This window comes from Lissotriton helveticus, chromosome 4_1 (genome assembly GCF_964261635.1).
Source record: "Lissotriton helveticus chromosome 4_1, aLisHel1.1, whole genome shotgun sequence".
NCBI classification, from domain to species: domain Eukaryota; kingdom Metazoa; phylum Chordata; class Amphibia; order Caudata; family Salamandridae; genus Lissotriton; species Lissotriton helveticus.
The window spans coordinates 1,220,146,551-1,220,164,891 of record NC_136063.1 but is presented as its reverse complement, the minus strand read 5'-3'; the positions used below and the strand labels follow the sequence as shown (position 1 = coordinate 1,220,164,891).

Here is an 18,341-nt window from a genome sequence, read left to right as displayed (position 1 = left end):
GAGTGCTGTTGAGTGCAGAGTGCTGTTGAGTGCAGAGTGCTGTTGGGGGCAGAGTGCTGTTGGGGGCAGAGTGCTGTTGGGGGCAGAGTGCTGTTGGGGGCAGAGTGCTGTTGGGGGCAGAGTGCTGTTGGGGGCAGAGTGCTGTTGGGGGCAGAGTGCTGTTGGGGGCAGAGTGATGTGTGCTCTTTAGTGCAGAGTGCTGTTGAGTGTAGAGTGCTGTTGAGTGTAGAGTGCTGTTGAGTGTAGAGTGCTGTTGAGTGTAGAGTGCTCTTTAGTGCAGGGTGCTGTTGAGTGCAGGGTGCTGTTGAGTGCAGGGTGCTGTTGAGTGTAGAGTGCAGGGTGCTGTTGAGTGCAGGGTGCTGTTGAGTGTAGAGTGCAGAGTGCTGTTGAGTGCAGAGTGCTGTTGAGTGCAGAGTGCTGTTGAGTGCAGAGTGCTGTTGAGTGCAGAGTGCTGTTGAGTGCAGAGTGCAGAGTGCTGTTGAGTGCAGAGTGCAGAGTGCTGTTGAGTGCAGAGTGCAGAGTGCTGTTGAGTGCTGTTGAGTGCAGAGTGCTGTTGAGTGCTGTTGAGGGCAGAGTGCCGTTGAGGGCAGAGTGCTGTTGAGGGCAGAGGGCAGAGTGCTGTTGAGGGCAGAGGGCAGAGTGCTGTTGAGGGCAGAGGGCAGAGTGCTGTTGAGGGCAGAGTGCTGTGTGCTGTGTGCTGTTGAGTGCTGTGTGCTGTTGAGGGCAGAGTGCTGTTGAGGGCAGAGTGCTGTTGAGGGCAGAGTGCTGTTGAGGGCAGAGTGCTGTTGAGGGCAGAGTGCTGTTGAGGGCAGAGTGCTGTTGAGGGCAGAGTGCTGTTGAGGGCAGAGTGCTGTTGAGGGCAGAGTGCTGTTGAGGGCAGAGTGCTGTTGAGTGATGTGTGCTGTTGAGGGCAGAGTGCTGTTGAGGGCAGAGTGCTGTTGAGGGCAGAGTGCTGTTGAGGGCAGGGTGCTGTTGAGGGCAGGGTGCTGTTGAGGGCAGGGTGCTGTTGAGGGCAGGGTGCTGTTGAGGGCAGGGTGCTGTTGAGGGCAGGGTGCTGTTGTGGGCAGGGTGCTGTTGTGGGCAGAGTGCTGTTGAGGGCAGAGTGCTGTTGAGGGCAGAGTGCTGTTGAGGGCAGAGTGCTGTTGAGGGCAGAGTGCTGTAGAGTGCAGAGTGCTGTTGAGGGCAGAGTGCTGTTGAGGGCAGAGTGCTGTTGAGGGCAGAGTGCTGTTGAGGGCAGAGTGCTGTTGAGCGCAGAGTGCTGAGGGCAGAGTGACTGTTCCAGAGAGAGCAGGGTAGGCTTGTGCGCTTACACGGTGCACTGACACACAGGAGCTAAAACAAAGACCAGCTGAACACATGTCTTGTTACACAAGGTTCCAAAACACAAAGGTAGGTTACACTATGCTTAATTCCACAAAACTCACGCTATATACGGCTGAAAAATAGCACAAGGCGAGGATAATGAAATTCAACAGTACTGTGAAAGCATGGCTTACATTACAAACAAAGTCTTGCAGTTGCCCATTGTAAATGACAATGCCATTTATTTATGATTTAAAGAAAAAAAAAGAAATGTCATGAGCAATGCCAACAGCTCTACCTTTAATGATGCCGAGACCATTGCATTGTAAATGCTTGTTTACATTACTGCTGGGAACCCATGCCTGATGCACTCACATTGCTAGTAATCTTTCATGTGATGGCCACTAATGTATACTGGTCTGATGTGGTCAGGATTAAAGCCCTAATAATATTAGTAGCTCTGGATGATTTTCATTGAACATAAGTAGCTCATACTGCAGAAAAGGTTGGAGACCCATGTTTTAAATATACTCCATTTTCGTTGGTAAAGTTTTTCATGAAGTTTATAATGGTGAGGGCAGATATCAAAAACAGAAGAAAAAGACGCATGAAAAGTTTATTCCTTAAGTCCTAGCGTTTTGTTTGATTTTGCTTTAATTATTATACAATGCTGAACTTTAAAAAATGATCTCTTCTCTACTAAATTATAATCCACTGCCCTCCTACCTTACGATCCTTCCAATGAACCCACCTAGAGTAATCAGATTGTACACACAAACCCCCATTCATATGGGCATGTCTAATGAATTTGGTTATTCCACACTGATCGCAAGTATGTTAAATCCACAAACGTCAGCCATGCTTTCCATCTGGATTACCTATGCAGGTGAGAGGGAGATATATGCCTAAAGTATTCCTACTGGGTCTGATACCCTGTTAAACACCTCCTGCCTAGCATACTGTCACAGACAGAGGCGCTTTAAAAGAAATCTGAGAAGGTTATTAAGATCATCGAAGCACATGGAGCTTCTGTCTTTATATATGTCTAAAAATAACGGTGGGTCTCATTTAAGTGATCTAGTTTTGTTGGCGCTCACAAGAGTCTGAAACCTGGATCCCAGAGTACTGTCCAAGCAGACATACTCCACTGATTGAAAGTACCCTTCCAGAGAGCCTGATGTGATGTGTGTGTGGTACAAGACCATCACATCAACGGGTTTGCTTTTGCAAGATCTGTTTGAATGATTTCTCCAGCGTAGAACTTCATTCTATAAAATATTAAAGCTGCTATACGGTTTAGGATTTTAGCTTGTAGATCTCCCTCTCTCTAGCCAATTACCTTTCATGCCCTTTCTCTGGCCTTGCTCTTTTGTTTTGAGTGTCTAGTTTTCCAGAAACCTGTTTTCAGGAAGGGTGGACTGTGCTCCTGAAATCAAGACATGTAAAAGAGCTCTGTATCGTTGTAAAACTCAAATGTAATTAATCGGCCCGTATTACTCTAATGGTAAAAGGACAGTCTCCAACCGGAAGTGAGATCTTAAATTCGCTAGCCTCTAGGGCATACTATCTCCTAACCTCTAAGATGTGTGTGCCAAAAATACGCTCTCTCTTCTTCAAATCACTTTTTTTTTTACTAAAGTTTACACTAGGTAGGCCCTATAGTAAAGTGTATAGTCAGCTTAAAGCAAACTGGGGTTTCGCCAATGTGAAATGCAATGAGGTTTCACAACATAAGCAATTTTGTGGTACCATCGAATCCAATGGCTCACTGGAGCAGGTATTCCTCTTTACTATCCAATGAGGATACTTTTCCGCACCTTAAAACCCAATGTTGAAGAGCTGAGCAAGATTCAATGATCACTAGTCAAAACTTAGGGAAACGCCGGCTGATCACTCCCACTGTTTCTGACCCTTTTCATGGCCCAGTTTTCCAAAATCCCCATACAAATATAATTGGCAGTGGACTAAATATGATGGAACAGTAAGGAATTGAAAACAATTATTTTCCACAAGTTTGGAAGCATAATACTTCCCTGAATAGACGTTCCTCATTTCCAACAATCTTTAGGCTCACATCATATGCAGTGTGTGTCCCGGGTCAGCTGAGGAGAGCCAATGGGCAATGCAGACAATCTGGTCTGAACTATTATTTGTGCGTAATGCTCAATTATGATGCATGCTTTGTTAATCAGTCTTTGCAAATGAGGAGAGGCATACGTGTTAATTACTGCATACCTGAGTGTTCTTATTTGTTCTGCGGATTGATGCATCGTGGAATGTGGGAGCAGCTCTGAGTTATATAAAATAGTATATGGTGCAACTACACACAAGTGAATTCAAACTGGGCTACAAAAATCTGGTATGTTATCCTATAGTTCCAGGAGCAGGCTTGGAGTTCATGGTGTTAAATGAAAGTATTTGTTAAGCCTGGGTAGAAAGCTGTATCTTAGGATGGATGGATTCCATCCTTCTCTTCTTGCTTTTGGCTTTATAGAATAAAGTCAGAGGAGAAGTTTAGATTGTGTGCGATCGATGATGCTACTCCTGTACACTGGAGTTAAACACCTACCACCCCACCGCTGAAGGTCAGAATAAAGCCAAATCTAGAAAAGAGCGATGAAAGAATCAAAAGAGTTTCCAACAGGCTGCCAGTAGATAGTCTGGTATCCCAGTCCCGGCATTTTTGTGTCCCTGAAGAAATTTTACTTGCCCTATTCGTGCTTCTCATTGTGGCCAGTCTAACCCACATGCACCTCAGGTAATGCAGAACTAAACTGCCCTTACTTTTCTGGCCACAGAACCAGTTATTCTTGACTTCAAGCCACAGTGTTTGTTGCTGGAAGCTCACCCGCAATGGCCATCTAACTACATAAACCTCTAGGGATGGGGGATAGCATCGCGATCAATTCAGTACACCAGTGTGATATCCAAAGGAACAAAAGGCAGCGTTCAACTGATATTTTGTATGTAAGAATAATGTTAACACATTGAAATTTAAGATAATATGCCTTGAGAAACATGGGAGCAAAGGACACTTCCATAACATTCATCGAAAGAGGAAAGCAGAGCAACGCATGTTACATCACAGGATATAAAAAGATAATTCATCCAAAGCCACAATGGCAATGAGCAGCCCTTAAGCTTAGCTTGCTGATAACTAATATTACCAACACCATAGCTAAAAGTAGGATAATGTGCAAAACAAAAGAGGAGTTTGGGTTTCCCCTACAAAAGATGGATCCTTATATTGAGTGTTACGTGGACCCTTGTGCCTGCTCAGCCGTGCAACCTGGCTGCTGGGATGGTTGCATAGACCACCACAGTAAATACAACTCAAATGGTCTGGCTTTTTTTTCACTGGCAGCTTTCTTTTGGGTTTTTTTTTACCCCCAGACTTGCACAGTCAGCCTGTTTTAAGTCACCACCTGATGTGATCCCCTTTCTCCAGTTAGTTGTGTGTTCTGTATGAAGTCATAACCAGGGCCGGCTTTAGCACTGGTGGCGCCCGGTGCAACAATCTTTTTGGCACCTCTCCCCCCATGACCTCCCCCTCGAATTCCCTCCCTACCACCTAGCAAAAGTGCCCCTCATCTCTCCATACCCCCTTTGTCAAATACATTTCATTAATTTTAAAGCGCTGGTAACGGCTGGATTTACTAATTAACTCAGCTATCCACATTAAATACAGATATGTTCTTTGCAGCAGGCATATTAATCCTACTTAATCTACTTTATGGTGAGTCAAAACTGCCACAAGACAAAGCTCTGATCTCTCCCTCTCTCTCTCTAGCAAGGACCGTAATCACAAGAGTTTTCTTTACATTTTTATTGATGCCTGACAGCTGGCTGCACAAGGAACTCTGCAGCAGGTAAATAATAGCTAAGCACAGCGCCCCTCCTGAGGTCAGTTCCCCCCTCCAGGTCAGCGCCCAGTGCCCCCACACAGGTCACCCTGCCGTAAAGCTGGTCCTGGTCATAACTTCCACATCTATGAGACAGCTTTCACTTACCTGGTGCAATGCCCAGAGGTTGTCACAGTCGTAAATTATAGCATACAGTAACATTAGCAAAAAGAACAATTGATAGACCGAATGCAGAACAATGTCAAACTTTCACCCCAGCACAAAGATCTGGGCCTTAATCCATCGCTTTTCTGCTGCCCATGCCATTCCAGTTTAAACCCAGCCATATGCAAATCAGTCTTGACCCTTCTCCCCAGTCGGGCTGGACTGTTCCCATGAGGAGCAGGGTCAAGACTGATTTGCATATGGCTGGGTCTAAACTGGGGTGGGATGGTGAGCAAAAGAATGATGGATTTAACCCAGATCTCTTGACTGGGGGTGAACGTTTGATTTGTTCCACATTCTGTCCATCATTTGTGTGTCTTTTGCTTTCTTGCCCTCAGTGCGTCGGATATGCCCAAACGTGGGTCCCGGGCTCTGTGCCACTGGATTCAAGCTAGCCTTGCTCATGAGGGGCGATACCCCAAAACTAGTCCCAGAATGCTCATTTCTGGTCCATGGAGGACCAGGCTTGGCAGGACGTGCTGGACTGTTTCCATGAGGAGCATGGTCAAGACTTATTTGCATATGACTGGGTCTAAACTGGGATGGCATGGTGAGCAAAAGAATTATGGAATTAACCCAGATCTCTTGACTGGGGGTGAATGTTTGATTTGTTCCACATTCTGTCCATCATTTGTGTGTCTTATACAGTAACATCTGGTCACTGCTGCTGGAGATACAAATACTGGGTCCCTCCAACAGCACTCTTGTTCTCTATTAAGATTTCTGAATATAAATATCAACTACTAGAATCTCAAATACAGAAACGCGTGCAGTACCTGACAGCTGCAGTGTTATCTGCCTGAAGTAACACAGGTGCTCTAGAACTCTTCCGGTTGGTAACGACATGCAACCCCAAGCCTTATTTTAGCTGCAAGCCAACATGCATGTACTCCAAAGGTCGATCTAACAACCAATAATGCCCTATCCTACTACCCACATCACAGGCCCACATATATCTATCACACTATCAATCTTATAGAGGGGCTAGTCCCAATCTTCACGCTTACGCTAAGGTGCCATAACTTACAGTGGCCTTAATAAGTTCTAGGCTGGACTATTGTAATGGACTATACGCTGGAGTTAATAAAACCGTTCTCCACAAGCTACAAATGGTCCAAAATGCGGCGGCCCGCCTTGTACTGCGTTGGCCTCGTAGGTCCTCAGCCTCAGTAGCACTTAACACCCTTCATTGGCTGCCAATAGGTAAAAGAATTTTGTTTAAAATTCTTTGGATCACCTTTAGGGCATTCCACCAACGAGGACCAAAATACATATGCAACGGGTTCAAAAGATATCATCCGACGCGTTGCCTGAGGTCTGCCAGTCAGAACGTACTTATTCTTCCTCGTTTCAAGCTGGCTACAATAGGTGGGAAATCCCTCTTTGTATTGGGCGCCAAGGCTTGGAATAAGCTTCCCCCCTCTCTACGCTCATTTTCCCAAGAAACCTCTTTTAGGAAGGCACTAAAAACGTGGATCTTTTCTCTGCCCGATGCTATGTATAGGACCTTGGTATAATTGTGGTGTAGAATGCAGGACATCCTTTTTTCCCTCCAACTCTTCCATCTGAGTTGTGTGAGCGCCAAGATACTCCTTGGAGTGAAAGTTGCGCGATAGAAATGTCTCTTACATTACATTACTGCCCTGTACCAACATTGACAGGCATTCATATTGCCTCATTCATGATTTCCAACATAGAGGAAAAATCTAAGGTAACAATCACTGGTTAAAAACATATACTTTTTTTAATAACTCACACCACAACCAGTGCCGGACTGGGAACGCAAACCAGCCCTGGCAATTGAGTCAGACCGGCGGCAGAGGGGGTGGGGTCCCTGGAAAACACTGCAGCAGCTTTTGGTACAGGGGGCTGATATTGCAGCACTGGTGCAAAACCGGCCCCCTGTACCAAAACTGGCCCCACCTGTCCAAAACCAGCCCCCACCCTTCCGGCCCACTGTGAAAAAACCTGGTGCCCTCTACGGCCGGTCCAAGCCCTGACCACAACAAACATATATGACAACCATTAAGACGGAGCCCCATTCAAAACGTACAGCATTTACGAAGATCAAATACTTTTTAAAAAGCACCTTGAAGGGCATCTTTAACCAGTGTGCATATTTATCAGCCATGGGCTCCTATAAAAAACCATGATTGAAGCCAGTGCTCCCATCACGAAGTAGGATGGACAGAACCCAGTCTCATACCTAATAGAAACTGGAACAAATTACCCAAGGGTGGAAGGCATACCCTCAAGTGTAGCTGTCAGTCATTCGCTCAACTCCCAGCATAAATGCAGTTACATGTTCGTGGCAACACAATATGAGCCAACAGAATAAGTAGCGGTAGCTTTTCGGTGCGCTCAGCCACACTATTGAACACAATCCCGGATGAACTTCACCACATAGCCACCCTTAACAACAACAGAGAAATGGCCAGTTCAATAGAAGCGAATCGCCAGCACACCCATTACAGTAGGTTAAAAGGCAGGCACATTAACAAAACTATTATCCAGTACTGTGCTCCAAAAAATTATGCAGAGGAAACAGTGAAGGACATATACTTTAGAGGAGTCCCATCTAAACTCCTCTCAGTGCTCATGGGGTCTAGTGTCAAGAAACCTGTGGCGGTTGCACGGTCTACAAGTAGCTTTAACAGAACACTTACCACATAGGCCTCAATAGCTTCATGCATCTTACTCCAACCCTACACCTTTTGTAAGCCTACACAGTCTCTTAGCGGTCAGCCCTTTTGCTTTATCTGCTTAGGAGTCACTAAAAACCCATGTTCCGAGCACAACAGTGGTCTTCATAAACAACGTTGAAACACTTCCTACACAGACAAAACCACAGACCCGCACTCTCTTCCATCCATGCTGATCCACAGGGAGGCGGCGGCCTTTTTCCCATTCTCCAATGTGCCTCATCTGGGACTATGGAAAGCTGAATAAATGCAGCTACCGTATGATTTAATGGCGTTCCTGGGTTTCTCTTCTCGTGCCAGGTCAATCTGGTGGGCTGAGGAGACACGCCGCGCATAGGCCTCGTTAGCGTGGAGAGACATTTCTGACTGGGTTCATTATTTCCCTTTCCTGCACAGGACAATGCGGCCAGTCCCTCTTCTAATCAGTGATGTGTTGGGAGAACAGATGGGTTAGTTTAATGGTGCGGGGGATGGGGGGGGTGGGCCGAGGCATTTGTTCACATTCGGGGATACATTGATCACTGCTTCCTTGCATGTCACTGGCATGCAACAATGAATGCCACGAACGCACGTGCGCCTAGCAAGTAGGCCAATGACTGGGCGCTGGTGCTCACAGAGCGAACAAATGAAGCAAATTCTGACATGTAGGATTCTGGGTGTATTAAAGTTTATATGATGGTGCATTTTCTGCGCATGCGTATGTGCAGGCCTGTAATTTCATTGTCGTGATCAAGCCTTTCTTTGTCATCACATCATCAGCAACTAGACCCTCAGAAGTATCAATTTAGATTAATGAAGTTAAAAATATATCACATAAAAGCCACAAGGCTGAGTGAATGCGGATTTTCAGAATTTAAGTTCTCACTGCACCAACCAGAAAAAAAAATCAACGCTGGCGCATTCTTCATGGTAAATTTCTAAATAAAATAAGGACTATAAAAAAGCGTGTTGAATCGACCTCAGGGTTCAGCAGTTAGTCGCCATCAACATCTGGACACTTTAGAGTCTGAATTCTGCAAGATACAGCCTCGGTTTTTATTTCCGATTGCTTGCAGAACAGCATGAATTTCACGCGCATGTACAACACAAACCGATACCATCCAAAACGAATTCACCACAGGCCGTGTGAAAAGTAAACAGAAAGGTCACAGGAGCCGTCAGCCAAAATACGGACTAAGAAAAAAACATGTGGTTTCTAAAACGGAAGTACAGATTGTGCGAATTATGTTCCTGGTTTACACATAAAACTAGCATTGAAAACTTTCCTAACTTGTTTCAAACACTTCATAAAAGTCAACTAGATATTAAGACAATCATAACGGTTTGGAAAAGCACTTGAGGAATTTACCAAATTGTCCAGTTTAACAAGAACCTTTCAGGTAGATCAAAAGCCCTAATAAATGGTTGTGGGCGAGGTTAAAACCCTGAGAATCTGCTGTGGAAATTAATTCTTGATAACTAATATAGGGGACACTCGCTGCTACCTAATAAAATAAAAACAATATGGCTACTTTACCAGGGTGACATTTTCCACAATTTTGTTCTTAAGTGTTTGCAACACCATAGCACGTGGATAACAATGTATTCATTCTAAATTGCAGCGTAAAATGTTTTAACTAAAGTGTCATTTTACAAGTCTATGTTTATAAAAATGTTAGGGCACACAAAGCGTATGTCAAATATTTTCGTTTTTCAAAGAGTAGAAACATCCACTTAAGCAACTTCTAAAAACACACGTTCAAATTTTTTAAAAAACTTATTTAATATGAAACTCAATGGCGATTTCCACTGTTCCTGCTACAAAGTGTGATGTACTGAAGGTTGGATTTTCCCTGCAGTTGCGATCTCAAGGGTGTGGCTTATTGACACGACCTTCAAGATGCCGCAGGCTGATGAACTCAACAAAACAATCAGACCCGCTTCAGATGAGTCTCGTAGAGGAAACTATGCTACCTACCACAGATTTCCACAAAAGACTGGTTCTGCAATCCTCTCATTACCACATAATTTTCACCTCTGCTGAAGTAAAGCTGACCTGCCTCTACCTGCCAGGCACATCTCTGCTTTTTACGTCTGGCGTTAGCCAAGACCTTTTGATTTTAACATATACATAACAGGGTCACTGGAATTATGCAATTGTGTAGCTGTAGTGTTTTAATCATAATTGTAGATTTGACACAGTTGCAACATAATTCATCATCTGCTGCAAATCTGCAGATTTTAACAAAAATATTTGTTTCTAGCTCAAACGGTTCAAAAGTTACTAGAAACGCAGCGACATGTAGCTGCGCAGTGGAAGGCCTGTTGCCAAGGTTGACAGGTCACCTTTCGGTTGCCTATTTCTATATTTTGGTGACAAACTGGTACTAATGAGATGCAACCAACGTCCAGTTTAAAAATCACAAATTAATGAAGTAATACGATCACAAAATGTGCTGCATTACACCACATAATGTGTCCCTTCCCTGCTGTATAATTCCTGTGCTCTGTTAGAGATATATATATATCATAGTATTTAGATGGGCTTTCAGGCATCTCTTAGACTCCACTGGTTTGTTATTGTGTCATTCACATTTTTCTTCTGCTCACTTCACATACAGCATGGAACAATGGGTCAGCCCACTTCAGCCAGGGGTTACCATCACTGTAAGTGAAGGTATTCTGCTATTTCGGAATGTGCACATGCACAGATTTCTTCAGTGCCAGCGACTGCTATGACAATGTAAGTTTTTTTATATTGAAGACAGTACCAGCAGCTCCCTCAAAATAAAAGTTTTACAAAAACCAAGGATTTTTTTTTTTTTTTTTAAATCAACAAAGGCAAAAGGCTACTAGCCAACACCGGACCTACTAGTTTTTCCAATGCCTGCTGTAGAGCGATATAGGTCTAAGAGTATCTTTATCTAGCCTTGTACAACTGCCTTGGTCTAAGGACACCAATCAGCCGCCGAATATATGACGTTACAACGAATTCCGTTGCAACGCATGCCTTTACCACGCATGCGTTACAACGGAATTCGTTCTCTATGCATAACCTTTACCACTAATATTCCTTTACCACGCATATATTAACAACGTTTATCGTTGTTAATTTATGCATGGTGAGGGCATATTCTTGTTAAAGGTTACACCTGTCCTCTTTCACGTCTCCAGCCTCTACTCCTTTTCATTACCCCTGCCATTAACCCTTATTTTAAAAAAAATAATAATAATTTTCCCTTACCTTTTCAACTCGTCTCCTGTCCATCTTCTTTGTTACGTCGGCCGTACGTCCTAAAGAGGAAGCGGAAGTTTAATTCCGTTTCCTCTTTTACGACGCTGATCGCATGTCCTCACTTCAGGTATTTATTTATTTTTGGGGGGGGAAGCCCCCCAACCCCCCTTTTTTTATCCCTCGATTTTTTCATTTTTTGGGGGAGACCGCCCAAACCCCCCCTTTTTTTCATTTACCACACATACCTTTACTACGTATTTCATAGTAAAGATATGCGTGGTAAATCCTCTCGTTGTTACCACGCATGCGTTGTAATGCATGCGTGGTAAAGGTTTTCGTGGAAACGGCTTCGTTGTAGAGGCCGTTTCCCTCAGCCGCCACACTGATGCCAATTTGTAACAGGCCTAATTGTGAAAAGTAAACATAGCAATCCAGATATGACTTGTTTTCACAACACATCAAAGGATAAGAGATACCACTAAATAATGGAAGAGTTGGAATCAGCCCAAAGGAGACCTCCGTTCTTGGCCTGCATGATGCGCAACATGCTATTGATCGCTGCGGGAGGTCTCCAACACTGGGGACTTCCATTATAGGGGATGTGGTAGTCAGGGTTCACCAGAGGAGCAATCAATGAGGCTGATTAAAGACTGCCAAACAATAGGAGGAAAAGGAAACGGGGAATAACAAAGCATCAGGTAAACACAGAAACGTTAAAAAAAGCTCTACAGGCAGATATTCAATGATAGGCATTAGTTATTGGCAAATATTCTGGCAGTACTTCATGCAGTAGACATTTTTATAGCAATAAATATTACAATGTATCTAAAAAACAAGAGCCCTTTCCCTACACTACATGTGCAGCTGCGTGATAACGTTCGACGAGGCTTATCTGCAATGTTACAGCTTACTCAATGTGATGGAAAACTGGCCACAGTTATTTTTACTCAAATAAAAAAGTGTGAAAGCATGCTTCAACCAATTATTGGCTTGTGGTCAGAGGTTAAGGAACCTTTGTATAACGGGTCAGAAACTCTTGGAGACAATGAAGCAGATGCTAACTTGTGCGCCAGTGCCAGATGGAATTCATTCCAGCATACAGTTCACGTGACAACACACCAGCCCCAGCTGCCCACATTTCAAGAAACTGCGGACGCACTTCACAGCATTTGGCGTTTGTGTAAATATCGCAGGGCGCTCTTATTTTTAACTTTCCAAATTCGCCTCACTCGTGCCACAGTGCAGCCATGCGTGCGCTTCATATTACACTGAAAACAAATTGTGAAGCAAGGGACTATGTGGTGGTATATTTTAATAGTGATAAACCCCACACTCACAGAACCAACAGGTGGCCCAGGGACCCCCACTCCTATCAATTATTTCAGTCACTTACGACACTCCAGCTGGACTTGGACTGTTTTATGAAGACATAAACAATGAGTCCCACTGGTGTCCATGGAGCCTCCAAACTGACATTTTGACAGCAGTGAAGCAAACTCTGCCTGCCAGCAGGTCACATGCACAAGCACTGGCTGCTGTCCTCCATGCGTGTGTGGGGGGGGGGCTGGGTTACTCCATTCGTGGGGGGGGGGGGGGGGGATGTGTCTCCATGGGGGAACCCCTGGGCCTCGCGGACGCCAGGCAGGCGCGCACACACACACACACACAGGTGGCCGCTTGGCATCCGTGGGGCGGGCATGTTGGACATTACGCACGAGCGCCAGCATGTCAGGTCGGCTCGTCTACATTACGCAGCGAAAACCCACGCGCATCTCGTCTCGCGCTGGACGTAAAGGCAGAGACGAGCCTTCGTCACAACAAGTAGACGTGTGCAGGCAGCTGGGGATTAGCCGCAGATAAGGAGCTCTGTCCTCCGAGATGCCAAACACTGTGCAGCGGAGGAGCCTGTATGTGTGTGTGCGGTTAGCATGTGGCAGCTGAGGTACTGGAACGTCTTTCAATGGCATGTGACGCGCACGTCTGACAGAAACCCTGGCTGAATATGGAGGTGACACACATCCAGCGCACGCCACAGACCATCACCAACCAGACGTGTTCTCGGGGCCCAGCCCACATGTTACAAGACGCGCGGAGGAGACAGGTTTATTTGCAGAGATGCGCACATACAAGTAACAACCACACACATAAAGAAGACCTACTTTGGCTTTCTGCAGAGGGGTGAAGCGCAGTTCATGCACAAAGGGGTTCCTGACGGGGGGCACCAGCTCCTGGTCAATGCGACCCCCCAGGCCCGACGAGCACCTCCGGGTCCGGCTCAGCCTCATGACAGACGAGGGCGAGGAGAATCCGCGGACACAATGTTCAATGTATAAAAAAAATCAGGAGGTACTAAAAGCAAAATGGGGACAAAACAAATCCACAATTGTAAGAAAAGGAAAAAAAAAAGAAGGCGCGCAGGGTGGTCTACCGGGATAATAACTGAATAAAAAAAATAAAACGGAGGGAGATGCCTGCTGCCAGTAGTAAAAGATAACAAAGGTTGCTTCGTCGGGGGTAGGATGCTCCCGGTGATAGGGTGGTTGTTCCCAAAACGAGGATCAGGGTGAAATGGGAGGGGAGGATGAGAGGAAAAAATATAGGAGGACCACAGCAGCCAACAGCAACAATCACGCAGGGGAGAGGACGGGGTTTCTTCTGGAGCCGGGGGCGTTCCCAAACAAGGATCTCTTCAGTGATGAGGCGCGCAGGGTCGGGATAGTGTCGCTTTTCTCGGGGGCAGAGACAAGTCCCCGGCGGAGGGGAGGAGCAGCGGGATGGACTCGGCCGCGACTCATTGGAAACGCCACCACGCCCCTCCCCAGCAGCGCGAGCCGACGGGCGAGCTGGGCTGCAAAGCTCGTGGGATTAATGACTCTCTCTCCTCCCCCCTCGCCCAGCTTCTGCTTTCCGTTGTTGCTTCCTGTGAAGCTGCCGCCGCCGGCTGCGAGGAGGAGAGAGAGCGTGAGAAGAGGGCGGGGAGCAGGAGGAGGAGCGCAGGCGCAACAGGCTGACGCTCCTCCCGTGCCGGCTGAGGGGGCGGAGGAGAGAGGCCGGGGGCATCCTTCCCTGCACGCGCCGCCAGTGCTGTGTAGCGGGAGCTCGTGTTCAGTCAAAGCTGCCGGATGCTTCTTGTGTTGCTGTCTGGGGAATAGAAAAATGCATGTTCCATCATGCATGCGAGTTCCCTGGACTTCCATCACAGTGCACGCAGCAGATTTGCAGGAGGCAAAGTTTTTTGTGGGCATTATTAGTTGTGTTTATTTTGATTCAGTTTTGAACATTTAATAAAGATATCTCAACTTAAAACATAGATACACATTTGTGTTGTGAAGTTGACTGTAAATTACAAGAATATAAGCAAATTATCCAATGACAATTCAATAATTTTAAATAGAACACTACACCTCTTCTTCAACGCAGTGGCGTCACCAGTCCTGTCAAGCGTCACGCAATACGCGTGACGCCCACGCATTTCAGTGCGGTGATCCACATCACCGCACTGAAATGAAATGTCACGCATTTACCGTGACCTGCCAGGCGAGCCAACCGGCACCTGTCACTGTGCCCGTGAACCGTGGCTCTCTGCTGCTGGAGGTACCGCCTCTGTCCCAAACAGTATTACAGCAGACTGCGCCGCAGCTCCCTGAGAGCCGGCGCTACAAATGTATCGAGTTGCACCACTGTCTGCCAGGAGGAGAGCTGGGATCATTAAATCCGGATGTGCGCTACTCCCGCGTCCCGTCTGGCCGCCAACAGGAAGTTTAGTATGGTTGGCGCTCATCATGGCACGCACAGGCAGCAGCAGGGCGGGCTGGCAGCAGGAGCGGGGTCCCGACCCGTCCGGCCCCATGGAGGCTGGCTGGTTATGAGTAAATCTGGGCGCAGCGCTGCCTGCAGTGTTCACACAGAGAGATGTGTGGCTCAGCTGCAGTATATTTAAAATCAGTCACAATTGACCCCGGACTGTTCGGAGTTCGGCAGCGGAGACTTTTGTCATTGGACTGGTGGCGGGCGGCAAACATGAATTCCCGTGGCTCTCACGGCGGGCCTGATGCCGCAAGTTGAAGTAAGTGACTGTACTTTCTTGAGCGAAGTATTGTGCGTGTGAATTAAAAATGTTCATGAAAAATTTCATTTTCAGCAGCGTAAGATAATCAGGCATTTCTACCTGCAGTCAGTAGCTGCTGCCGCCCGGCGGTCGTGTTAATAGGTTGGCAGGTATAGAGACGTGTGAGTCTATATTTCCAGTTCAAGCACGAGTTAAAAACATTACATACTTGGGAAATGGCACTTGCAACATACTGGTTCGGTGACACTGCTTGTGGTCATGAAAAGGCTATATTAGTAGCGTGGGCTTTGTACTTCCGTCCTCCCAATAGAAAATATGTCACGCAGAACATGTGATGGTGCGTCAGGTCTCGCTCAGGGGACAAGTACGAGAGCATGACACAAGTGACCCGAGGCGAGGTTCCACGTGCTCCCTGGCGAATCTAGGTCAAGGGTCAAGGCTGGTGACGTGCCTTGCTTCCTTATCACCCATGGACCCACCTTGTACTGTCTAGGCTTGGCAGCCTTTTCATCGCTAGTTTCTCAAGGTTCAGGCATGCCTCTCCCGGGGCAATCACGCCCGCATAGTGTTACAATCTCGTAAAGTGCCACGGCGTGACGCAGCAAAAACAAGAAGATGCCCGCCGAGCTGTAAAGGTGAATCAGCAAAATAGTACGGAGATTCCTTTCTCTAAAAGGTCCAGGGAAGGAGCTGGTGCGGATTGCCGCTAGATCCTGTCTAGTGGGTTTTGAAGAATCAGAAGTTTCCTTAATAATACATTAGGTGGTTAGTGACCATTTCATTTCAGATGTTTTTGAGCAAAGAGGCAAGTTTGAGAAGTTTTTCTCTCTACATGAAAGTCATTGCTTGGTTTAAAGTGTCGCACAGTCGGACTCTGGTTAGTGCCCTTCCATTTCTGATGCTTTGCAGCAGCAGTTTTAAGCTAGAGTTTCTCATTGCTCAAATGGGTGTAATTTCTGATATGTAGATGTTTGCCTCGTCTTTGAATGAATGAATGAATGAATGAATGAAATTATTTGTAGAGCGCACGATGGCCAAACGGCTTCCTGGCGCTGGGAGGTCTAGGGAGCAGAACAAAACAGGGCCAGAGAGGATTAACAGGAGTAGGCTAAAGAAAACAGGAATGTTTTAAGCGCTTTACGGAAGTGTGAAAAGATAGGGATAGAACGCATAGAAAGAGGAAGAGAATTCCAGAACCGGGGTGCAAGAACAGAAAATCTAGACCCACCGGTGCGAGTTTTGCGGAAACGGGGAACAGTGAGGAGGGCAGAAGAAGATGAGCGGAGAGTACGGACAGGGGTGTGAGAAGAGATAAGAGAGTTGATGAACGCCGGTGCAGAGCGATCAAGGGCCCGGTAAACAAGGCAACCTAGTTTGAACAAGGATCTCTGCAGGATGGGTAACCAGTGAAGGGATTTGAGGACAGGAGTGATGTGGTGAGTTTTGGGCAGGTGAAAGATGAGACGGGCAGCCTGATTCTGGATTGCTTGAAGGCGGCGGGTTTCGTAGGCAGGAATACCCACGAACAAGCTGTTACCATAATCGAGGCGGGAAGTGATGAGGGCAGAAATAATAATTTTAAGAGATTCAAGGGAAAAGAAACGAGAAATTTTTCGGATCAGCCGAAGGGAGAAAAAGCAGGAAGATACTACAGCACTGACCTGGCCATGCATGGACAGGTCCTGGCTGACCTTGATGCCCAATGTTTTAACGGAGGCAACCGGAGTGGGGGGGGGGGGCCAAGGGTGGGGGGCCAAAAAGCAGAGGACCAAGGGCTGGATGAGCCGCCAGTCAGGACAAGCTCAGTCTTGTCTGGGTTGAGCTTGAGATGATTGGCGCCCATCCACCCAGAGATAAAGACCATAGTGGAACGAAAGAAGGATAGGGAGTGAGAAGGAGAAGAAAGATCAAAGACAAGCTGGAGGTCGTCTGCGTAATTAAACACCGAGACCCCCAGCTGAAGAAGAGAAGAAATAAGTGGGTGAATATAAAGATTGAAAAGAAGAGGAGAGAGGGAAGAACCTTGGGGAACCCCACAGGGCACCGGGAGGGGGAGAGCAGAAAAACCGGGAAGGTGAACAGCTTGTGAACGTCCTGTTAGAAAGGATCTTTATTGCTTTATTTGCTCACGAGAAAGTGTCACTCATAGTCTTTGAAATGTCACTCATAATTACACTCAAATTATGAAAATGTCACACATAGCAATCTGGAACCTTGGCAGCTATGCGTCACTAGGGTTGGTGTCACCCGGTGCAGGTAACTCATGGTGTCACCCCCTCACGACTTACCGCACGGACCTCCTCCGCTCCGAGTCCGCCAGTGGACACAGTTGGCAAATAACGGGACCATACAGAATCCTTAGCCTTTACCACATGGTACACCATTTTCCCAAATTGGAGCGCTATTTTAACTGCTGACGTCATCATCATTTCTGGCCTTCTAGCTAACAAAGCTTTGCCTACGAGGAAATATAGGACACTAGTTGCTAATGGGAAGAACAAACGTACACCTTCCAGACTACAAAGCGGTACTGGTTAACCAATTATGTAGTTTGTGCCATTGTAAAAACGGGAATACAAGTCCCAGAATGCAACGTAAACGCTCGGAACTAGGTTAGTTATTCACAATTGGACTTGAGGCGCTGGCAGGTAGAACACATTATCTGGCATCAAACATCAACTTTGCATGCTGGGACGTGTAGTTGTGATTTATTTCCATTCTAGTTGGACTACACTGTCAGTTTACAATACTTTGAAAAACTGAAAACCGGTGCCGGAAACATTATTTTCATTTAACGGCGAATCAGCTGCCCAGAGAACAGGCCTTGCCTTGTGTTTTCGGATTAATGGATGTTTGAAACGGCCTCCATCCGGAGTCTGTCTGGAAAGCACGCGTTTCACATTGACAAAGGTCAGAATGCTTCGACAGCGGCTGCGTACGACACAGCGTCGGGCAGTAGGCCAGTTCATTAATGCTGCGTGGAACAG

The 18,341-nt window shown here is 46.4% G+C and overlaps 1 protein-coding gene across 1 annotated transcript in view; it reads right to left on the bottom strand.

Moving 5' to 3' along the window:
• LPCAT1 (lysophosphatidylcholine acyltransferase 1) overlaps nt 1-14,198 on the bottom strand; it is a 585,759-nt gene extending 571,561 nt beyond the window's left edge. Inside the window, exon 1 of the mRNA XM_078685765.1 lies at nt 13,445-14,198. Within this exon, the coding sequence (XP_078541891.1) occupies nt 13,445-13,570 (126 nt within the window). The 5' untranslated portion in view covers nt 13,571-14,198. The remainder of the gene's footprint in view (nt 1-13,444) is intronic.
• Nucleotides 14,199-18,341: the final 4,143 nt, after the last annotated feature.